The 25,167-nt window shown below is 40.8% G+C and overlaps 1 protein-coding gene across 1 annotated transcript in view; it reads right to left on the bottom strand.

Moving 5' to 3' along the window:
* Nucleotides 1-25,167, bottom strand: part of LOC150080024 (vesicular glutamate transporter 1-like) — a 547,583-nt gene that overhangs the window by 151,107 nt on the left and 371,309 nt on the right. Inside the window, exon 4 of the mRNA XM_090383743.1 lies at nt 21,777-21,895. Coding sequence (XP_090239869.1) covers nt 21,777-21,895 — 119 coding nt within the window. The remainder of the gene's footprint in view (nt 1-21,776; nt 21,896-25,167) is intronic.

Genomic DNA, 25,167 nt, shown 5'->3' with positions numbered 1-25,167 from the left:
GCGAACGCATACAAAAGGCTACAAAATACCGATCACAAATGCAACAGAAATACAAAATATACAACATAAAAACACGGAGCTAGACACAAATACAGAAATAAATAAAACTTGGAAATATATCAGGGTTCAAGGGCTTTGATAAAGTTCTGTCTGTCCTTCTTGTTCCTTATTATGCTGTCGATGTCTACACGGTTGAGGGCAGCGAGCATCTGCTTCGGAAGAAATCTCTCAGTGAGTACAAGCCACGGCTGATGGTACCACGAGTGTTGGTGCCAACCTTAGGCTTGGCTGTCGAATCCTCCAAGAGCAAGCGTTTCAAATATTTGGAGATGATATTTGGCCCGTGATGAGTTTCGCTGTGAAGACCAGCCTCTTTTCCACGATCAGGAACTTCATCCTCGGGATGTCGAGTGCTTGTGCCATCATTGTGGTTGTGGTAGCGGGAAGTACCCGAAGCTTGTTATTGGCCCATTTCAGTAACCAATGTTCAGCGGTGTACACCCGCTTGAGGTTTATATGTTCAGCAGAGGCCCATATTTCTGCACCATACAGAATGCCGGGGTAGATCGTGGAGGTGATGAATTTTTTAATAGTGACAGGATGTCGGACGTGTAGCAGCTGCTGCTTTGAGATCCACCGTAGACTAGAAAATTTGGTGCTGATTTTGTTGATCTGGTTGACAAAGGACATCTTTTGATCAAACAGAACGCCAAGGTCTGTGTGCGAGGGTACGTTTGGTATTCGTGCCCCTGAGAGTGACACGTTGAGTTCTGTCGGTATGGATTTAAGGGAGAATATAACCTGGGCAGACTTCACTGGGTTGATTTTTAGATCGAAGTTTTCTAGGTACAATTCAAGATCCTTAAGTTGGGAATTGATCCTGTTGCTTAGCTGAACGGGGTTGTCGCCAGGGTTAATTTGAGTCAGCAGTTTGAGGTCATTGGCATAGCATAGGAGACCATTCGTTGATGCAATAATGGGCATGATGATAGCCGTGAACAGGACACCAGATGGGACACCCCACCCCCGGGGTACTCCAACAGTAATGTAGCAGGATAAGATGTGTTGTTGCCGATAGAGAATAAGTAACCTGTGACAGAGAAGAGATTCCAAAAAGCACATCATATCACCTCGAATGTGAAATTTCTCCTTAAGTAGGAGGAGCAAAGCTGGGATCGACACGGCATTAAAGGCTGCGCTTATGTCGAGTTTTTTGTGGGTCGGAAAACTGCTAGTTGGGGGGAATACAAGGACTAATAGATTAACAGTAGCCACTGGCAGAGGTGAAAGTGATTCTTGCACTGCTTCTATTGAAATGAGCAGAAGCCTGAAAAACAAGATGCAGGATATTTCAGAGACTGCTGGGAGTCATTGCGGTACAAGTAAACACATGGGTTGTGTTAGGGTAGCTAAGAATAGAAACAGGTGCAGGTATACTTGCGTGTACCTGCACCTGTTGCTAGGAGTTAAGTAAATAAATTTGATGAATTTGAGGTATTGCTCAAAACATCAAAGGCAGATATTGTTGGGATATCAGAGACGTGGTGTCACACAGATATAACGGATGCAGAACTGTAATTTGGGGAGTACAACGTCTACAGAAAGGATAGACAAGATAGGAAGGGGGGGACGGGTTATGCTATTAGTTAAGAAACACATAAAAACCAAGGAAGTGAAGCCAATCGACATCGATGGACAGGGCAGTGTGCTATAGGCCTAATGACTCTGATGAGTATAATAAGGAACTGTACAGGGAAATAGAGTGGGCCAGTAAATCAGAAAATCTTATAATGGGGGATTTTAATTTCCCAGATACTGACTGGAATTTGGGGGCTGGTCACTCACACAATAGCAAGGCTTTTGTGGATTTATTGGATGATTGTTTTCTACATCAACATGTTCGGGAGGCAACTATAGGGAAGAATTCTCTTGATTGGATTATTAGCAGTGATTCTTCATGCATTAAGAATCTGCAGATAAATGAACCACTAGGTGGCAGTGATCAATGTGTTGAAGTTGGATTTACTCAAGGAGGTAACTACCATCAGAGGTAAAGGGAAGATTTTGTTTTCGTAAAGGCGACTATGATGGTCTGAGACAGTATTTAAATTCTATACAGTGGGACCAACTGATGATGTTACCAAGAGCAAATTCAAAATGGGAAGCATTCAAGGAACTAATCTTGGAAGCTACTAGGCTTTACATACCAACTAAAAAATATTGTTCAAGGTTTAGGCCTAAATGGTTGTCAGATGAACTAATGAGGCATATGGCAGAGAAGAAAAATGCATGGAATACATACAAATTAATGGGCGACATGGAAGGTTATGATAGATATAAGTTGGTCTGTAACCAAGTCACAAAGGAGATTAGGCAGGCAAAGGCAGACTATGAAAAATCTTTGGCAAAGGATACAAAGAAAAACAGAAAAGAGTTCTTTACCTATTTAAACTCAAGAAGGAAAGGGATGAATCAGATTGGTCCACTGGATATTGATGGTTCAACAGTTGAGGATCCTGTTCAGGTGGCTAACAATCTAAACAAGTATTTTGCATCTACATTCACGCATGAGGAGTTATTCAGGAAGGAGAATGACGTAGGTAAAGTAGACATTGGCAGTGAACTAGATGATTTTGTAATAACTGAGAGGAAAGTGGAAGAGAGATTGTTGAGGATAAACATACAAAAGGCACCTGAGGTGAATGGGATCTATCCAGTTATATTAAAGAAGGCAGCAAAGGAAGTAAGCAAACCCCTAGCCATAATTATGAGAGCTTCCTTGGACTCAGGGGAGGTACAAATAGACTGGAGATGTGCAAATGTAACCCCAATTCACAAAAGAAGATCAAAGGCTGACACAAGTAATTATAGACCTGTTAGTTTAACTTCTGTTCCAGGAAAATTAATGGAGGCACTGGTTAAAGAAGCACTGCAGGATCATCTAGACAAGTATTCAGTTATAGCTCAGACGCAGCATGGTTTTGTTAAGGGCAGCTCTTGCCTGACCAATTTGATTGGAAACTATGATGTAGTCACAAAAGAACTGGATGCAGGGAATAGCTTTGATATTATATACTTGGATCTTAGAAAGGCTTTTGATACTGTTGCACATGGAAGACTGCTGCACAAATTGGAGCAGTGTGGCATTGGAAGCAAATTGCTGCTATGGATAAGGGGATGGTTGAGTGGCAGAAGACAGAGAGTGGTAATCAATGGACACTGCTCAACGTGGACTAATGTTATTGGTGGAGTTCCTCAGGGTTCAGTGTTGGGTCCGTTGTTGTTTTCGGTGTTTATGAATGATATTGATGATGGGATATCAAGTTTAATGTCCAAGTTTGCAGACGATACAAAGGTTGGCAGGGTTGTTAAGGACACTACTGACGCTATGCTGCTGCAACAGGATCTGGAAAGGTTGAACAGATGGGCTGAGAGGTGGCAAATGAAGTTTAACATTGACAAATGTAAAGTACTACATATGGGAAACAGTAACCCCAGAGCAACGTATGAACTCTGCGGTACTACACTGACAGTGCTGGAGAATGAAAAGGACCTGGGGGTAATTGTGCAGGCAGATATGAAGTTCTCTGAGCAGTGCAGACGAGCTGCAAGGGTAGCTCATGGTGTCTTGTCAATGATATACAGGAATTTTTCTAGCAGGGATAAGGAGGTGATTATTCCCTTGTATAAGGCAATGGTTAGGCCACATCTTGAGTACTGTATACAGGTCTGGAGGCCTCATTTCAAGAAGGATGTAGAGCTGCTGGAACGGGTACAGAGAAGGGCAACAAGATTAGTGAATGGAACAAAGGGTTGCTCTTACGAAGAAAGGCTTAAGGTTTGCAAATTACAGAGTCTGGAGACTAGGCACCGGCGAGGTGATCTGATAGAGGTGTATAAGGCTTTGAATGGCTTGAGCATGCTCAATGCCAATGGGAGTCTTCCTCCTGCTCAGAATAATCACCTCAGAGAGCATAAATTCAAATTGAGGAAGGACGGATGTCGGATATATGTGCGGAAATTTGCCTTTGGCCAGCGGTTGGTTGGTGGAACCGACTTGCATCACTTTTTGTTGAAGTTGATAGCCTAAACAAATTTAAGGCTCAACTGGACAGGTATTTCGAACGAATGGAGGGGTTTAATGGGAGTGGTGTGGTTTTTTTTTTTTTTTTTTTTTTTTGGCTGATGCTGAATAAGCTTGCTTTCTTGCATCATATGCCTTTACTAATGCTAATGTGGTTGTTAGTTCAGATTTCTCTTCGAATGCTGAGAGGATGCGTTCTGTGGTGCCTGAGAAGTTAGTGACTGATGATTTTTCTGAGATGGCATAGTGGATTTCAAGTGGTTTCGTCTGGAGGATTTGATGAGTAATTGTGGGTAGCAAAGCCTTTTCGAGAATTTTTAACAGACAAGAGGCAACTGATATGGGTCTGAACTGGCTGACGTTTGTGGCAAATTGGTTTTTAGGGATGGGGGTACACTCTGTACTTACTCCATTGGGGTGGGAAATAATGCTCAGTAAAGTTGTTTATAGTTTTTTATAGGGCACTGTTAATAACGTGGTGCAGAGGTGTTTTCTGTCGGCCAAGCTTAAGTTAAATGAATGAGATCCAGTTCGGCCAGCGTCAACAAGGTTTGTAGCTGATGGTGAGGTTTGGATCCATCATTCATCCGTTCTGCACGAAACATATTATTGATTGTGCACAATGGCTTAACCCATAATCATGATTAGTTATGTGGGTTATCTTCGTCCCTTTGGACGGCTACTTGGAAAGTAACATATGACCTTAGATTCACTCGGCCCGATATCTGGAGGAACAGAATATCTGAAATGTTTCTCTGTTGGCAGTAAATCAGGCCTGACATATCGGATGAATATAAATTCTCTGGCATTAATCGAGATACCAAGCTGCTCATACAACACGAACCTACCTACCTTTGTGGATCAATGTCTACGGACAAGTACTTGAGCCATACCAGAGGCTGATTTGAACCGTGATTGGTTAGCATCTACTAGGATGAAGCTCCAAGCGTGGTTGCCACGCTTATGTCCATATTGGCCGCCCTCAAGGTGGAGACACCGCAGAAGAGGGGACGGCAGGGCTTGGCTAAATACATTGTCGCAAGATTGATCATTCCATGGACCCATCGAAATTTCCATTTCTAAAAGGTTCGTTTCCCTCTTGAAGGAGGAATTGCTGATCTGGACGAATCTCTGTAATACGATTCTCCTATTTGGTCTAGTGAGTATGTAAGAAGTACTCACTACGCACTCACTTCGGCACAGGCTGAAGGTATTATTATAATTCAAAGACAGCATACTAAGAAAACCGAATATTGTGGTTAAAATGCAATTCTATTTGAAAGCAAAAACGAGAATTTTAAATAATTAAAGATAAATTAAAAGTCGAGTTCATAAATAATCATAAATAAAACTTAAATCAAAAATCTACGTGTAATGCATTTTCACACATCCATTGCGCATTGTGCATCTACAGGCACTTCAGTTCAAAAATGAAACTCAAACAAATGTCACCTTTACATTTTATTTACAATTAAGTAAAAATGATTATCCTAGATACATTTCCAGTAATACCCATAAATATGTCTGTTACCTGTACAAATTCTGGGTTAAAAAAAAGTCTGCATCTCCACATAAGTGGACTTCCTGGTCTTCACAGAAAAATTTCTTTTTGACTTGCTTAGTTAATGCTACTTTATAAAGAAAAAGTAAAATGTGTTAAAGGATCTCTTTATCCTGTTAAAGTACTGACGATACTAATGGTTGGTACGAGCAAAACTCGGTTTAAACAGAAGAGGATTTCGTTTCTATCGAGGAGGGTTCTAAAAATTTCCTACTTCCAGAAGTTTGCTTCACTGGATCTCATTGGTCGTAAATTTGTTCAAAAAGTCTAAACCTAAAAGTGTTCTTCTTCCATCTGATATTTAGAAGCTTAAAGTAGGCACGCCAATCCTTATAATTCTTAGCCAGGTAGTTGAGGTGTTTCTGAAACAAAGGTATTTAATGAGCGACTTCTGTACTCTTTCGATTATCTTTCACAAGACCCTTAATTCTTGGCGACCAAATGATTGAGGCGTGCTTCAGGACTGCACCATTTGGATCATTTGGTAGATTTTAATCACTCAGCTGGTGCCAGAAAGGTCTCTGGCACGATTTACAAAATTTACCCCGAGGTCAATCGCCCTATTTGAACTGGTATCAAGTTACCATCCATTTTGAAGTCAAACGTGAAGTCAAAAGTCTCTTTTGTGATGATAGTCTTTTGTAACTATCATCAAAAATCTAATATAACATCATCTAATAACTATCATCACAAAAGAGATAGGCATAGCTTTCTCACGCTATTTTTTATATATTGGGATGATAAGGACTTTGAACGCTGAAGGGAAACAGCCACAAAGAAGACAGCAAGTGAACAGATTTATAACAATTGGAGTTAGAGACGAACTACTTTTTCTTGAAGAAAAGAGAAGGGAGGGCATCGGGACCAGTTGTAGTGAAATCTTTAAGCCGAGAAATGGCTGACCAGATGTCATCAGTAGCGAGAATTAATTTGTTAATTCTCACTGGTATCATTTAATTACATTCAAAGTTATAACAGGGAAGAGAAAGTTGCTTTTCAAGAGAACAAAGTTCGAAAAATGGGTAACGAAAAGTTAGCAACTGAGATATTGGAATCATTAGTTAACATAGGAATTCTGGAAGATCTCGACAACCGTTTGAGATAAGCCCACAATGGTCTCGAATTGAACTTTCAAGTAAGTTCAGACTCAACTGAGTGAAGGTAATGAGAATATTGAGAATTCGTACTTTTCTTAACATAACCTCTAAGGGAAGAGCAGTAAAAATAGCGAAAGTTAGTTTTCAATTTTAAATACCTTCTGGGAAGGAAACTTGCGACGAATTAAATTCAGAAGGTTGTTTGACATCCAATGAGGGAAGTTACTACGATTAGCAGACGACAATTTGATGGTAACGAACTGGGGAAATCGCCGAATGGAGGTTTAAGTACAGAAAAATAATGTAATGACCAATACATTCAAAATATTAGGTGGGAATCAATCAAATTTGCACAAAACTCGATATAACAAAGTCTAGTCAGTAGGAATGTGTGTAAAGCTAAAAATCATCATCATCAGCCATTTTCAATCCACTGCAGGATGAAAGCCTCTCCAGCAACTTTCCAGTTCCTTCTCTTTTGAGCACTGGCCATCCATTTACTACCAAAAACTCATGAATTTCACCTATCCATCTCCGCCTTTGTCTTCCAGGTTTTCTTCTAGCTCCTCTTGGATACCATTATGTTATTTTATTAGTCCATCTCTCATCATTCTTCGAGCTATGTGTCCTGCCAAAGAGCAATTTAGTTCTTTAGTTTGATAAGAATATTCTTTCCTTGAGTTTGCTGCCTAATCCATGTGTTTCTCTTCTTATCTAACAGTCTGATTCCCAATATAATTCCCAATATAATGCGTTCCATTCTTCACTGCGTAGTTCTCAGCTTCTCTTCCATTCTTTTGGTGAGTGCCCAAGTTTCACTTCCATAAGTCATGGTGGGGAGTATACATTGATTCATTATTTTACGTTTCAGACAAACTGGGATATTAGTATTAGTATTAGTATTAGTAACGGCCGTATGGTGCAAGAAAGCCTATGGCTTATGCTGCACCAGCCAAAAAAAAAAAAAAAAAAAAAATCCGAACAAAACAATGATAAAAACAAAAATTAAATAAATAATAATAATTAATAAATAAATAAAAATAATAAAATGAAATAAAAAATAAATAAAAAGGAAATTAATCCTATCATCCTATGCGCTTCCCTTACCCGAAAGTACTATCCAGATGACCTTTGAATTTCCCCAAACTGTCGGCCTCTACCACCCATGAAGGCAACTTATTCCAGTAATTTATAACTCGCTGGCTAAAATAAAACTTCCTGCAGTCCAATCTAAACATTTCCCCCCGTAACTTGAATTTATGTCCCCTAGTTCTAGCATCATTTATAATCTTGAAAATTTCGTCCTCATTCATTTTACTGATGCCTCTCAGAGCCTTAAACACCTCAATCAAATCTCCTCTAAGTTGTCTAGTTTCCAAACTCTGCAACCCACATATTCGAAGTCTTTCTTCATAAGGACGCCCTTTTGCCGATCTCACCAGGCGAGTTACCCTTCTTTGCACCCTTTCAAGAAGCTCGATGTCTTTCTTCAGGTGCGGTCTCCATACTTGAACACAGTATTCCAAGTGTGGTCTAACATAAGCCTTATATAATGGGATTATCACGTCCCTATCTCTACTTGCAAAAGTTCGATAGATCATCGATAGGACACCATGGGCCTTCCTTGCAACCTGTTTACAATGCTCAGAGAATTTCATGTCTGACCGTATCGTAACACCCAAGTCCCTTTCCTCCAGTACTGGGTTTAGTTGAACTCCACCAAGTGAATAAGTTTTTTTGGGATTACTGTTTCCCAGGTGTAATACCTTACACTTTGTTGGATTAAAGCACAGCTGCCATTTTTCTGACCATTCTTGAAGTCTACCTAGGTCTCTCTGAAGAAGCTCAGCTTGACAGTGATCATTAACTACTCTACCAATTTTAACATCATCTGCAAATTTAGACATCACGCCCTCTATCCCTTCATCAATGTCGTTTATGAAAATTAAAAACAACAGTGGTCCTAATACTGATCCTTGGGGAACCCCACTTCTTACATCAACCCAATCTGAGGAATAGCCATTTATCACAACCCTCTGCCTCCTGCCCTGAAGCCATCCTTCTATCCATCTAAGGATTTTCCCAGTGATTCCAACCTGTTCCAGCTTATAAAGCAACCGCTCTTGTGGGATTGAGTCAAAAGCTTTGCTGAAATCTAAATACACAATGTCGAAACTATTCCCTAAATCCAGCTCGTGAGTGACCCTTTCGAAATAGCGAACCAGATTTGTTAAACATGATTTTCCCTTTACAAAACCATGCTGAGTATCCTTGAGAATTTCAATTCGATCCAAATGATCCTGAATTCCACCCTTGATCATTGCCTCCATGATTTTCCCTACTACTGAAGTCAGACTGACAGGTCGATAATTTCCAACTTCACTTTTACAGCCACCCTTATGTATGGGAGATACATTTGCACTTTTCCAATCCAAGGGAATCTCCCCAGAGTCTAGTGATGCTCGCATAACCAGCCTCAGTGGTTCAATGCAAGGAAGGCCCATGGTGTCCTATCGATGATCTATCGAACTTTTGCAAGTAGAGATAGGGACGTGATAATCCCATTATATAAGGCTTATGTTAGACCACACTTGGAATACTGTGTTCAAGTATGGAGACCGCACCTGAAGAAAGACATCGAGCTTCTTGAAAGGGTGCAAAGAAGGGTAACTCGCCTGGTGAGATCGGCAAAAGGGCGTCCTTATGAAGAAAGACTTCGAATATGTGGGTTGCAGAGTTTGGAAACTAGACACCTTAGAGGAGATTTGATTGAGGTGTTTAAGGCTCTGAGAGGCATCAGTAAAATGAATGAGGACAAAATTTTCAAGATTATAAATGATGCTAGAACTAGGGGACATAAATTCAAGTTACGGGGAGAAATGTTTAGATTGGACTGCAGGAAGTTTTATTTTAGCCAGCGAGTTATAAATTACTGGAATAAGTTGCCTTCATGGGTGGTAGAGGCCGACAGTTTGGGGAAATTCAAAGGTCATCTGGATAGTACTTTCGGGTAAGGGAAGCACATAGGATGATAGGTTTAATTTCCTTTTTATTTTATTTTATTTTTTTTATTTATTAATTATTATTATTTAGTTATTTATTTATTATTATTATTTTTTTTTTTTGTTTTTATCATTGTTTTGTTCGGATTTTTTTTTTTTTTTTTTTTTGGCTGGTGCAGCATAAGCCATAGGCTTTCTTGCACCATGCGGCCGTTACTAATACTAATACTAATGCATTCCTTTTCAGTATGTGACTATATTTCCTGAATGCTATCCAACCAAAATTTATTCTTCTCTTCACTTCTAGCCATTTATAATTATTACAGCTGATGACTTGTCCCAGATAAGTATATGACTCCACCTTTTCAATTACTGCTCCTTCAATCATTATTTCCCTTTCCGTGGCATACTTGTTCATCATTACTTTTGTTTTAGCCATATTCATCTTTAGTCCAAAATCCTTACTAACTGTGCATAACTGATTAAGATTTTCCTCTAATTCTTTGGGATCGTGGCTTATGACCACAATGTCATCTGCAAATCGTAAATGGTTTAGGTACTCTCCGTTCACATTGACTCCTTTCTGCGACCAGTCTAATCTTCTGAAAGCTTCCTCAAGGGCAGCAGTAAACAGCTTCGGAGATATTGTGTCTCCTTGTCGAACTCCTTTCTCGATTTTAAATTTCCTACTGTCTTTGTCTAGTCTAATAAAGGAGGTAGCACTCTCATATATTTTTCTTCAAAATCATAATATGTGGGGTATCTATGCTGACTGGAATTTGGGGGCTGGTCACTCACACAGTAGCAAGGCTTTTGTGGATTTATTGGATGATTGTTTTCTACATCAGCATGTTCGGGAGGCAACTAGAGGGAGTAATACTCTTGATTTGATTATCAGTAGTGATTCATCATCCATTAAGAATCTGCAGATAAATGAACCACTAGGTGGCAGTGATCACAGTGTTCTGAAGTGGGAGTTACTCAAAGAGGTAACTACCATTAGGGGTAAAGGGAAGGGGTATTGCTTTCGTAAAGGCGACTACAATGGACTGAGACAGTATCTAAATTCTATACAGTGGGATCAGCTGATGATATTGCCATCAGCAAATTCAAAATGGCAAGCATTCAAAGAACTTATCTTGGAAGCTACTAGGCTTTACATACCAACTAAGAAATATTGTTCAAGGTTTAGGCCTAAATGGTTGTCAGATGAACTAATGAGACATGTGGCAGAGAAGAAAAATGCATGGGATACTTACAAATTAACACATGACACAGAAGCCTATGATAGATACAATTTGATCTGTAACCAAGTTACAAAGGAGGTTAGGCAGGCGAAGGCAGATTACGAGAGATCCTTGGCAAGGGATGCGAAGAAAAACAGCAAAGAGTTCTTTACTTATGTAAACTCTAGAAGGAAGGGGATGAATCAGATTGGTCTACTTGATATTGATGTGTCAACTGTTGATGATCCTGCTCAGGTAGCTAACAAACTAAATGAATATTTTGCATCGATATTCACACACGAGGAGTTACTCAGCGAGGGGAATGCCAGAGGTGTATTCAACTCTAGCAGTAAGCTAGAGAATCTTGTAATAACTGAGAGCAAAGTGGAGGAGAAATTGTTGAAGATAAACACAAGAAAGGCAGATGGGGCGGATGGGATCTATCCAGTTATATTAAAGGAGGCAGCAAAGGAAGTAAGCAAACCCTTAGCCATAATTATGAGAGCTTCCTTGGACTCAGGGGAGGTACCCATGGACTGGAAATTTGCAAATGTGACCCCAATTCACAAAGGAGGATCAAAGACTGACACAAGTATTTATAGACCTGTGAGTTTAACTTCTTTTCCCGGAAAATTAATGGAGGCACTGGTTAAAGAACCACTGCAGGATTTTGGAGTTTCATCTAGACAAGACTTCAGTTATAGCTAGGACACAGCATGGTTTTGTTAAGGGGAAGTCGTGCCTGACCAATTTGATTGGATACTATGATGCAGTCACAAAAGAACTGGATGCAGGGAATAACTTTGATATTATATACTTGGATCTTAGAAAGGCTTTTGATACTGTTGCAAATGGAAGACTGCTACACAAATTGGAGCAGTGTGCCATTGGAGGCAAATTGCTGCAAAAAGGGGTGGTTGAGGGGGAGAAGACAGAGAGTGGTAATCAATGGACACTGCTCATCGTAGACTAATGTTATTACTGGAGTCCCTCAGGGTTCAGTGTTGGGTCTTTTATTGTTTTCTGTATTTATAAATGATAGTGATGATGGTATATCAAGCTTAATGTCGAAGTTTGCAGACGATACGAAGGTTCGCAGGGTTGTCAAGGACAATACTGACACTATTCTGCTGCAACAGGATTTAGAAAGGTTGAGCAGATGGGCTGAGAGGTGGCAAATGAAGTTTAACATTGACAAATGTAAAGTACTACATATGGGAACCAGCAACCCCAGAGCAACGTGTCAACTCTGTGGTACTGCACTGAAAGTGGTAGAGAATGAAAGGGACCTGGGGGTGGTTGTTCAGGCAGATATGAAGTTCTCTGAACAGTGCAGACGGGTTGCAAGAGTAGCTCATGGTGTATTATCAATGACATATAGGACTTTTTCTAGCAGGGATAAGGAGGTGATTATTCGCTTGTATAAGGCAATGGTCAGGCCACACCTAGAGTACTGTATACAGGTCTGGAGGCCTCATTTCAAGAAGGATGTAGAGCTGCTGGAACGAGTACAGAGAAGGGCAACAAGATTGGTGAATGGAACAAAGGGGTGCTCTTACGAAGAAAGGCTTAAGTTTTGCGAATTACAGTGTCTGGAAACTAGGCACCAGCGAGGTGATCTGATAGAGGTGTACAAAGCCTTGAATGGTTTGAGCATGCTCAATGCTGATGGGAGTCCTCCTCTTGCTCAGAATAATCACCTGAGAGGGCATAAATTCAAATTGAGGAAAGACAGATGTAGGATAGACGTGCGGAAATTTGCCTTTAGCCAGCGGGTGGTTGGTTGGTGGAACAGACTTCCATCCCTTGTCGTGGAAGTTGATAGCCTAAATAAGTTTAAGGCTCAGCTGGACAGGTATTTCGAACGAACAGAGGGGTGAAGTGGAAGTGGTTATTTTTTATTTATTTATGTTACTTTTTTTTTTTTTTTTTTGGCTGATGCTGCATAAGCTTGCTTTCTTGCATCAAATGCCTCTACTAATGCTAATGCTAATTCTAATGCTATGCCTTGTCTTTCCAGTGCCCGAATCATTGCCTTATGCTGTATGGAGTCAAATGCCTTTTCATAATCCACAAATGCCAGGCATAATGGTGTTTTATATTCATTTGCTTTCTCCATTATTTGTAATATTACATGAGCGTGATCCATAGTTGAGAATCCTGTCCTAAAGCTAGCTTGCTCTTTCGGTTGATTCTCATCAAGTATTCTTTCTACTCTGTTAGTAATGACCCTTGTGAACAACTTGTAGATGTGGGATAACAAACTCATTGGTCTATAATTTCCAATTTCTGATTTATCTCCTTTCTTATGCAGCAAAACTATGATTGCATAATTCCACTGCTTAGGCATCTCACCTTTTCTAATGCTCTTTGTGAAGAGTCTTGCCAGTTTTTGTGTTATGTCTCTTCCTCCCAATTTTAACAACTCTACAGTAACTTCATCTTCCCCCGGGGCTTTCCGATTCTTCATTTTCTTCAATGCATGTTCTACCTCATCAGGAAGAATATCGGGTATGTCGTACGTGTTGCTACTTTGCAATCCATCTTCCCCACTGCTGGCATCATTCCCCTGCTCTTTGTATAATTCTCTATAGTAGTCTTCTGCTATTTGAATTATGCCTTCTCTGCTGTTTATAAGTACACCATCGCTATTCTTCAGTTTCAGTATCATTTGTCTTTCTGTATTACTGCTCATGGCTGCTGATTTAAATCCTTTGTTTTCCCTTAATGCTTGTTCTACTTTTCTTGTGTTAAATCTTCTTATGTCCTCTCTGAGTCTCTTTCTAATAGCTTTGCATAACTCAGTATTTTACTCAATTTTCTCCCTGTCAGTGTTTTTCTTGATCTTCATTTGTCGTCTTCGGTTCATCATGACAAGTATTTCTTGACTAATTTTTTCTTCTTTGGATTTCTTTTTCCCTATAGGTTTCTTGGGCTTCATCACTTTCAGAAAGTTGTAATATTCCTCGTGGATTTCTTGGTCCTGAACAGTCTGGAGAAGCTGAAACTTGTTCTTAAGTTCCAGTACATACTGCTTTTTCTCCTCTTCTGTTATCTCAAAGACCTTTGTATTATTTACTCGAGTCAGTTTTTTCCTTTCCTTTCCTACATCTATATCAAGTGTGCATCTTACCATTCTGTGATTGCTTCCAACATTTACCTTGTTCAGGACGGTAACATCATTCATGATATATCTTATGTTAGTGAGGATGAAGTCGATTTCATTAGTTGTTAATCCATTTGGACTCTTCCATGTCCACTTTCTGTTCACTCTTTTCTTGAAAAAAAGTGTTCGTTACTGACAGTCCTTGAGATTCTGCAAATTCCACAAGTCTTTCGCCTCTTTCATTTCTTTCACCAATTCCTAAATTTCCTATACTTCCTCTTTCTGCGCTCTTTTGTCTTTTTCCAACCTTAGCATTGAAGTCCCCCATAATAATAGTGTAGTGGGATTTCTGCTCATCTAGAAGACTCCCAATTTCGGTGTACATTTTTCAACCTCTTCATCATCATGGCTCGATGTTGGTGCATAAATCATTATAATCTTTAGCTTGTACCTCTTAGAAATCTTGAGTATTAGTCTTGACACCCTTGGTGATGTACCTTTGAATTCCAAAATGTTGTTTTTAAAATCTTTATGGACCGGAAACCCAACTCCACCATCACTCCTCTCACAGTTTCCATTGGTGTACAGCAGATTTCCACTTGATAAACTTATAAGTGATTCATTTCTTCTTGTTTCAGCCAAACCGATGATATTCTAATTCACATTTTCTGATTACTTTTCCAGCTCTAATATCCTGTCTTCACCGTTGAGTGATCTTACGTTATAACAGGCCAAGTTCAGTTTCCGTGCATGGCAGCGTGGTCGTACCCAGAGATTGTTAGCACCCTCTGCTTCTACTCTAATCCTCTCGCTGCCGTAAGAGAGAGAGAGAGAAAGCTGCTGGGGACTGAGGGCCATTTGTTTTCTCCTGCTGTCTATATGCTGGAGGGTTTGGTCTTTTCCTCTTCACGCTGACCAGGCGTCTTGAAGAGAATCACTCTACACGTTCATTGCCACCTAAGTGACGTAACAGGGCTTACCATCGAGAAGGTGTGCATGAGTGGATTTCAGGGAGGCAGGCCAACCGGACTTCTCCTAAATCTTCTGTAATAGAGAGATATTGGATCCATCAGTGTTTTAGGCTGAGTGTCTGATAACACACAGGATACCCGTTCCCCTCTAAGCCCCTAGAAAAGCATCTGTCAAAGCTAAAAAAGCATCTGTCAAAGGAAGGTTCAAAATTAGAAGAAAAGAAATCAATTACAAGTGGGAAATGATCTGATCGAATGAAGGTATCAACTGAAGAAATTGTGAAGACAGTTATTATTATTATTATTATTATTATTATCAGTTTATTCAACAAACACCCCTGTACAGAAATTATCTAGGAGGGTGGCTCATATATACATCCGACTAAACGTATAAGAGTGTAACATAGGATAAAATATCAGCAAATACATAAGATATATAAATATAGAGGAAAAAGTACATCGACACAGAAATCATACATTCATAGAAAAATCACAAAAAAATATACATACAAAGAAAAATTACATCGTCATTTACACTATGAATTGGTCCTCATTGTCATTCTCCGAACAAAAGGAATTCCCTCAGTCCTATAAGAGTCTTTTGGAAACACAATATAGTTCATTTAAGATTTTTATGAGTTCGAGGGCACTTGAAGTCCTTCTTCAATTACGTTCTTCATCATATATATTTGTAGTTTCGTATTCAGATCCGCTGCAATGAGCTTCCTCTAAGTTTTCTCATGTCCGGGTTTATTTTTAGGTCTCTAAACAGCTCCAGAGTATTGGCAGGAAACATCCGCCTTAATCCGTCCGTGTGGTGGAGGGCGCTTCGGAGACTATGAGGGTTGTGGAGGCGGGCTCCAGGGAGGGGCCTTACAACCAAATTTTCAATTTGAGGGGTATCTAAACTCCCAGTGTGAAGTTGGGCCAGAGTGCAGATGTTTCGTATTGTGATCATCTGAATCCACGGAGCTGTGTTCAAGTTTGAGTACAGTATGGATTTCGAAATTGTGAGGGGCTTCCCGGCAATCCTATTTAACCACCGGAGCAACTAGCATTCCAGGCCGAGAAATTTCCTGATATTTGGAACCGAATCTATCTGGCCTATTGGCAACATTATTCGACCCTTCTATAATAGGAGAACCAGTCACCTTCCCCAACCTCCACTTCTGCACCAAAACCCAGTCTGCAACATCACTACCCACAGCTAACTGGACTTGTTCCCGGACAACTTCCAAAGATCTCAACAGTCCTCCTTTCGTACCACTGCTCTGCCAAATCCCACAGTTAATGCACCACTCCGCCATGATAAGAGTATCCTGAGTCCCCTAGGTGAAGGACCCCATAAAATACCAGTCCATATTTCGTCAGGACGTCGAGCCGTTCGCTTTCGAACACGCCAACTCAGAACACCTCCGATCAGGACGGAAGTTCGTCGAACACCTGTCATCAGGGTGTACTTCCAAAATATCAGGTCCATTAGGAACAAACTAGACTCAGCAGAACAGATCTTCCTCTCCCAGGTCGCTGATGTGGTCTGCCTCGCAGAAACGTGGCTTCAACCTAATCAGGATACACTTTTCTGCTCAGCTATTGCTGGTTACAACATGCTGTCTGCATCCAGGGAGCAATCTAGAGGCGGTGGAGTAGCCATACTGTACAACACCTCCCTATTCTCATATGAGAATTCGACCTCAACTACAACTGAAGATTTCGAAGCGATTATAGTCTCGCTACGCTTCCACTCCAGCCACATTGATATCGCATCTGTGTATATTCCCCCAGGGCCTACAATCGAAATTATTGAAGATTTAGGGAATTAGCTCTTAAACCATCTTCGTCCGTCTGCACAACGCCTTGTTTGTGGTGATTTTAACCTGCCTCCAAACCGACATCACCTCTTTATCAGGCTCTGCGAGTTCTTCGAATCCATCAACATGATACGGGTCAATGAGAACCCCACCAGGGGATTGAACCTACTGGATCTCGCTTTTGCTTCAACACCATGCACAGCTGAGGATGATCCCATCGCATTCTTCCTGTCTGATCACCAGCCCATAGTTTTGACATGGTCATTGCAGGTGCCAAACTTCAACATCCCTGACAACAAAATAGTCAAATGTGTTTCAGCACCTAAATACCTTAATCCTCAACTCTGTGTAGAAGCAGCATCTTGCATTCCTTGGGATGTCCTCATTGACTGCGACCTCAGCCTTACAGTGACACTCCTGTCTGACTGGATTAAATCCGTCACCGACTATGCTGCCACCAAACGAGTAACAGTAACTCCCCGTTCCAGATCGTGGTGGACTGCTGATCTTAACAACAACTTCAAAATGAAACAAGTCCTACATAAGAAATGGAAGCATACGAATGACAGTAAAGACAGAATCGCCTTTTCCCGTGCCAGGGCCCACTTTAATCGAAAGAAAGCTGACGCAATCCAAGTGAACCTTAACCGCACTCTGAGAAAAGGAAAGCCATTCTATGCTGCCCCACATGGTGGATTCAATCACATGCTTCATCCTCAAGAATGGCTCAAATACATCGCCAGATTTTCAAATACAACCACAGTCCCACATACAGTTGTCCAGCATGACTATGAAAACCCTTCTGATGTCCTAGGGACTATCCAGATCACGGAACAGGAGCTCATACGTGCCATCAATTCCCTTCCCACAACAGCCACTGTTGGGGAGGATGGAATTTCACAATTTATGATCAAATGCTTAAGTACATTCATCATAGGCCCTCTTCTCTCGAACTACAACAGATGCCTCGCTGAGCATTATTTCCCACCCCAGTGGAATAAATACAGAGTGTACCCCGTCCCCAAAAACCAATTTGCCACAAACGTCAGCCAGTTCAGACCCATATCAGATGCCTCTTGTCTGTTAAAAACTCTTGAAAAGGCTTTGCTACCCACAATCACTCAACAAATCCTCGAGACGAAACCACCTGAAATCCACTATGCTATCGCAGGAAAATCATCAATCACTAACTTGGCAGCCACCACAGAACGCATTCTCTCAGTATTCGAAAAAAGAGCTGAGCTAGCAACCACATATCTCGACATAAGCGCAGCCTCTGATGCCGTGTCGATTCCGGCCTTGCTCCTCCTACTTAAGGAGAATTTTCACATTCGAGGTGATATGCTGTGCTTTTTGGAATCACTTCTCAGTCACAGAATACTTATTCCCCATCGGCAGCAACATACCCTATCCTGCGACATTACTGCTGGAGTACCGCAGGGGGTGTCCTGTCTGGTGTCCTGTTCACAGCCATCATCGTGCCCATTATTGCCTCAACGAATGATCTCCTATGCTATGCCGATGACTTCAAACTGCTGACTCCAATTAACCCTGGCGACAACCCCGCCCAGCACAGCAACAGGATCAATTCCCAACTTAAGGATCTAGAATTGTACCTGGCAAACTTCAATCTAAAAATCAACCCTCTGAAGTCTGCTCAGGTTATATTCTCCCTTAAATCCATGCCGACAGTACTCAACGTTTCACTCGCAGGGGTACGAATACCAAACGTACCCTCGCACACAGACCTTGGCGTTCTGTTCGACCAAAAGTTGTCCTTTGTCAACCAGATCGACAAACTCAGTACCAGATTTTCTCGTCTACGGTGGATCTCAAAGCAGCAGCTGCTACACGTCCGACATCCTGCCACTGTTAAAAGGTTCATCACCTCCACCGTCTACCCTGCCATTCTCTATGGTGCAGAAATATGGGCCTCTGCTGCACATACAAATCTTAAGCGGGTGTACACTGCTGAATACTGGCTACTGAAATGGGCCAATAACAAGCTTCGGCTACCTCCCGCTACCACAACTACCATGATGGCACAAGCACTCGACATCCCGAGGTTGAGGTTCCTGATCGTTGAAAAGAGGCTGGTGTTCACAGCCAAACTGATCACAGGCCAGATATCATCTCCAAATATTTGGAACGCTTGCTCTTGGAGGATTCCGCAGCCGAGCCTAAGGTCGGTACCAGCACTTGTGGCTCACCACAACAGGCTTGTACTCACCGAAAGATTTCTGCCCAAGCAGATGCTCGCTGCCCTCAACCGTGTGGACGCCGACATCGACACCATAATAAGTAAAAAGGACAGACAACTTTATCAAAGCTCTTGAAACCTGAATCACTGCCAAGTTGTATTTGTTTTTCTTTATTTGTGTTCAGCTCGTTGTTTTTATGATGTATTTGTATTTCTTTTTGCATTTGTAATCTGTATTTTGTAGCCTTTTGTATGTGTTCGCTATATTTTGTAGCCATTTGAATTTGTACTTATGTTATCTATATGTGAACCCCTGGCGCTCGTCGCGGTGATGGGATATTGTGCTGTAATTCTACTTCACAATAAAGATTTATTTATTTATATAAGTATTTGGAGCAGAGGACCAAATTGTCGAATCATATAAGGATACAGGAACAATACATCTTTGGACATATTGGATCCCTAGTTGTTGGTTTCGAATCTCAGTCATCTACTGTCTAATATGCAGCAAGAGTTTTTGATCTCTTGTTCTGAAAGTGCCTTTGGAAGGTAAGGCCCTCGTCCCACATCACTCCTAGGTCGGTGTATGAGTTGACTTTCTTAATGTGTGCTCCGTTAATAGATAATTTGATTTGATTTTTTATCTTCTTATTACTTATTGTCAGTTGTGTTGACCTGTCTGAGTTTAGCCATAAACCGATTTTGCGTAGATATGTCTCCAGTTCACACAGCTTAGCGTTGGCATGGAAATGGACGTCGCACACCAGAGATCCTTCTTTAGAAACAACAAAATATTTTATATCATCGGCGTAGGAAATAAAATTCTGATTCCGCGGCAGAAAAAGCTCAAGGACGGCAGTGAACAGCAAAGCTGATAAAACTCCTCCCAGAGGGATTGCCCAAGTGAGGGTATATTCTGCACGGAATCCTTGATGTTGTACATTGAAGGGCCTTGGCTTCAAAATGGTCTTGATGATCTGCAATAGTTTGTCCTCAATGCGGAAATATACTTTGAATATGTTTTCAAGTGCAGGTAGTGACACATTATCGAAAGCTGCCTTTATATCAAGGAATATGATGTCCAGTTGAGCTTTATCATTTAATGCGTGCTGCATTCTGAAGAGAGTCGCAACGGATTAGTAGTAGTGGATCGTCTCGGTTCTACTGTGTGGAGGCCTGTGCGTAAAACACTGTTGGTTAAAGCAGGAAGGATGGCTTTTTCAAAACGTTTTAAAAAAGAACAACTGATGGATATAAGTCGAAAGTCTGAAGAGGCATTAGGGTTCTTCTTTTTTGGCACTGGCTGCACAAAGTAATGATACCATCTCTGGGGAAGGGCTCCATCTCTCAGGATGTTTTGGAAAATGTGCAACAGCCCATCAACAATATAGGCACTGCATATTTTTAAAATAAAGATAGGAAACCCGTCGGGGTCGATCGTAGATTTGGTAGACAAGGAATTAATGGCATTGATGAGATTTTCTTTAGAAATAGTAACTGTGGATAAAGCACTGTCACAAACGCCTCCTCTTGCTAAAATATATTGTGCCATATTCTCCAGCTGATATCCTTGGACAATTTTTGCTTTATCTTCTACTGGCAGCCTTTCAAAGCACTCCTTAGCCCAGTGTCCGGATGTGGTCTAAATTTGAAATGGTTTCTTCCATTTCAAATTTAGCGGCCTTTTTGCTCACGATTCTTTTCGAATGTCGAAGCTTTCTTATAACCTCTAGCGTGAATGTCGTTTCTTTTTCAAGAAAATGGCCCTGTGTTTTTTTCTTGTAGTCCGTGAAGTCTTCATTCAATCCTGATTTTTTCCATCTCCTATAAGCCTTTTGCTTGGCCACAAACGCTGTTTAAATGGCCGTTGAACCACGGTTTAGTTTTGTCGGTGAACCTTACGTCTTTTGAGGCGCCCAGGTCAGCAATAAATAGGAGCTCTTTCTCTATCAAGTTGCCAGCATCTTCCACCGGTTTATTATATAGAGCATATTTTAGCAATAAATAGACCTACACCAACCATGAAAATATAAGTATTTTACTGCAACTAAAATATTTACAAATAAAATAAAATAAATATTTACAAAAACTGCCATTATATTAAATTAAATTATGTATATTGTAAAAAAACATTAAAACTGTGATGAAATCCTTGCGATAAAATACACTAAAATAAACCGGATTAAAAGCGATAAAAAAAACGATAAAAATCTGGAGCTTTCGGAAGCATCGGATTCCTTCTTCAGCAGTAACGAAACTTCCTGCAGCACGTCCACATATAACAGGCTCACGGTACTTATACACGTGGTTCAGTCGGCGCATGGTCTGAACTGGAAGCGGAAACAGCTCGGGAACGTGTTATGCAAAACAGTTCATCCGTACTTAGGATGATAGTTTGAAACAGAGAATGCATACGCATACCTCTGTCCCTATTCATAATATTGTGGTCGGATGAACAGATTCGTAGGCTCTCGAGCCATTTACGGTTCCAGAACCCATGCGCTCGATCCACAAGCGCATAATTTTGCTTAAAAGAGTGAAGGGAGAAGGGAGGCACTGTTTGCCTACACCTTTAGAATTCTTCGGGCCACCGAAAGGACAGCTTTATCTGAAGAAAGAAAGAAAGATGGAACCCATAACTATACCATTGATTATACTGTTGCGTGACTCTGCACGTGAACCTGGTTCAAAACTAAATGAGAAGGGGAAGGCACTCACCTGTTGGCTGGATATTTCGCCGCTAAAAATCCTCCCGGAATTTGCGTGACCAGGTAACCCCAGAAGAATGAAGAGTCCACCACGCCTATTGTCTCCGGCTTCCAGTCGAACTCCGGACCCTACGGGGAAGAGAAAAAGGAAAATTAGCGCTATCACTAAATCCCCCTACTTTGTCGATATATGAGAAGTGGGGGGGATCAGAAAGAAACACTCATGATTTCGAATTTGTGAAAGAAAGATTTATTTTCAGACTAGGAAGGAGTTTGGTTTGTGGGTTCGGCGTTCTCTCTCAACTAGACGCTGGAGGGTATTGAGTTATATCACCTCCATACAAATTTGGCAGCAGCATTTGAGAGACCAAACCACTCTTCAAGATTTACGACCTTTTAGAAATTTTGTGTATTAGCCACCAAATCAGTTAAGGCATCACTATATTATCTGTTATAACGTGTATTCTTCGGTAGGTTTGCCTTTTTGTCAGATGAAAATTCCTAATTTTTCGAGATACTCCCGCAAGTCTACGACCTAGAGCGGAAAACCCGGCCACATTGCGAAAAGGAAAGCCCACGTAGAGTTATCTTTGTCGAAAGAGGATTAGAACCAGTTTTTTCCATATATTATGGATGATCTGCAATCGTAACCACTGTGCCAGCTACAAAGGAAAGAAGGGGAGGGGGGGAGCTAATTTAAAAACAAAAACCAAAGGTAAGGTTAACAAAGTCAAGTTGGTATACTTCGAAGTACCAAAATCTTCGACTGAGTGTATCACTTGACAAAGTTTGATTTGGTTGCCATGTTTTACAATGAACTTATTTGTTTCTCACCCACATGCCTAAATTCGGGTGAGAAATATTTAAACAACTTTTTGCGGGTTTAATGAAACAGAACGAAGAGTAACTTTTTATTCACCAGGTGAGCAAAGGATGTAATTAATTTTCGTTTTGCTTTTTGCGTGCAGGAAACGAAGGCAATGAGGAGGGCTTGAGGGTTATTTATTATTGTTATTTGAGTTTTTTTTTTTTTAGGAGCATCGAAGACAGGCCATGTTGCTGCGTGTATACTGTCTGTAAATTGCGTAGGTTCTGAGGTCGAGTTTATGTTTTCTGGACGAAAAACCTGAGTTTCCGGGAGAAAAGCCATGCTACCTTCCCCCGAGACCGACTAACTCAGCCACGTTGTGAAAAGACCCATAAAAATTCCTCACGCCGTCGACGCGATTCGAACTCCGGTCTTTTCCACCCCGTGTGGGGAGAACGGCTATTCTACCAACTGTGCAACCCACGAGGATAAATGAAGAATGTGAGGACAGCTTTTCTTGCTTTTCTGCTTGAGATCCAGACCAAAAGGGGGAAGACAGTGGTAATGCGCATCTTCCGCAAATCCACTAGTTGAACGACTCGATCCTCAGAAACACGGTTCTGCCAAATCTCGCCTGTCCGTTCCTTTCACTGAAGATTGATGCGAATAAAAATCCTCCCGGAATTTGCGTGACCAGGTATATGTACATTATACGCAGGAAAGGTATTTTTTGTGAAAACATCCTTAGTTTGGAAGAGGTTAGTGAAACCCAAGCCAATAGCCTCATTACCCATTTGATTGTAGCCATTTGTTGAATGTTATGATTGCAACGATACAAGTACAGTATTTGTGAGCAATTTCATTTTTCCCCAGTTTCAATTACAAGATCGGGTACCTCAATTGACACTATTTTCCAAAGACATTTAGATACGTTGCAATCGCATATACCTCTATAGTATACATCTTTTACTTTGCTTCTCATAAATCTATTGTATCTTGTCATGCAGCTGAAATTATGGAAATTTGTGAATGATCAATAAAATTTTTACAATACAAAAGCTCTTTTATTTCATAATTAATATATATAAATCAAAATACCTAAAAGAAACGAGAAGGATGTTTCACATGAAACCGTCTACTCCGCAAAGTGACATCATTTGCATTTTACTTCACCTCAACCGAGTAAATCTGATCACTATCATCAACAGCAACCATTTCCAATCCCCTGAAGGATGAAGGCCTCTCCAGCAACTTTCCAGTTTCTTCTGATTTATGCAATGGCCATCCATTTACTGCCCCACGAACTCTTGAATTTCATTTGTCCTTCTCCGTCGTTGTCCTCCTGGTTTCGTCTAGCTCCTCTTGGGTACCGTTGTGTTATTTTCTTAGTCCATCTGTCATAATGTCTTCGAGCTATGTGTCCTGCCCAAGTCCATTTCACTTCTTTAGTTTTGATAAGAATATCCTTGACATGAATTTGCTGCCCAATCCCTGTGTTTCAATTCTTATTCAACAGTCTGATTCCTAATATAAAATCTGATCGTTCACGAAAAATGCAACGCGGAAGTGACGTCATTTGCAGCTTCCGCCATAGGAGAATTATCGTAACTTGTATTGTTCCAATCATACTTCCTGTAGCTGCCATTTGATCGTAGCCATTCAAATGGCTACAGTCAAATGGGTAATTACGCTGTTGGCTTGGATATCTCTGAGTTAGAGTCATTTAGTAAGTGGTTAGGTAATTTCGCTGAGTTAGCGTAATTTGAATCATTTCCGCGTCGCATTTTCGTGACAAATTAGTCTTACTTCAGTTCGAAATTTAGTAGATGCCACCAAAGATGTTTTCATATCAAAAATGCGAGAAGAGGACACGCAGGTAGCAATTGCTGACGGAAACATCTTTCCATCCTCGCCCTTGACGCAGTTAAAGCTCTTTTCAAGAGCGTTGTGTACTTTGAGGAATGGGGGAGCAATTCCACGATTAACTGACCCACCAGCAAACGAACCCACCAGAAAAAAATTGGTCGCTACCATGATTCCCTTCAGTGGCATTTCGTCAGCTACAAGCCCCGACGAGGTTGTCAAAAATGCCCCGTATCTGAACTTTATAAGTTTAACTCTGAGTTTTCTTAAAGGAAAAGGAAAACTCTAAAATACCCACTCACGATGAATGATCGAAACAGATTAATACAAATCAGAGATTTTAAAACTGGTTTTACAAATTTTAATTTGTAAATGACAATTTACCAATTAAATTAAATATAAAAATCGTTCTTCTATTGAGATACTGATTTTCAACACGATCCGCGTCTACTTGAATACCTAGTTCATTCTCCCCACCCTGAAAAAAGAGGATTTGAGATGCCCTCACCCACAAGCTAAATTCGGGCTCAACTGCAAAAGTCAATGTCCGATATAAATCGGAAATTTCGTGTACTGTCAACCTCAGGAAGTAGAAAAGCCACAGAATGAGAGGCGAGGGAATTGTCCTCATATTTAACTCAGTGATTCCTGAACAGCTGAGGCTGTGTGCACTCTTGCAATGTTGTGGTGCGGTAGTCATCAGCACTACTTCACTGTAGTTTCCAGTGAT

The sequence above is a fragment of the Mastigoproctus giganteus genome, chromosome 10 (genome assembly GCF_048544385.1).
Source record: "Mastigoproctus giganteus isolate SK-2022 chromosome 10, ASM4854438v1, whole genome shotgun sequence".
Classification (NCBI taxonomy): Eukaryota; Metazoa; Arthropoda; class Arachnida; order Uropygi; family Thelyphonidae; genus Mastigoproctus; species Mastigoproctus giganteus.
The sequence above is the reverse complement of the archived record's forward strand: the minus strand, read 5'-3'. Positions and strand labels throughout refer to the sequence as shown.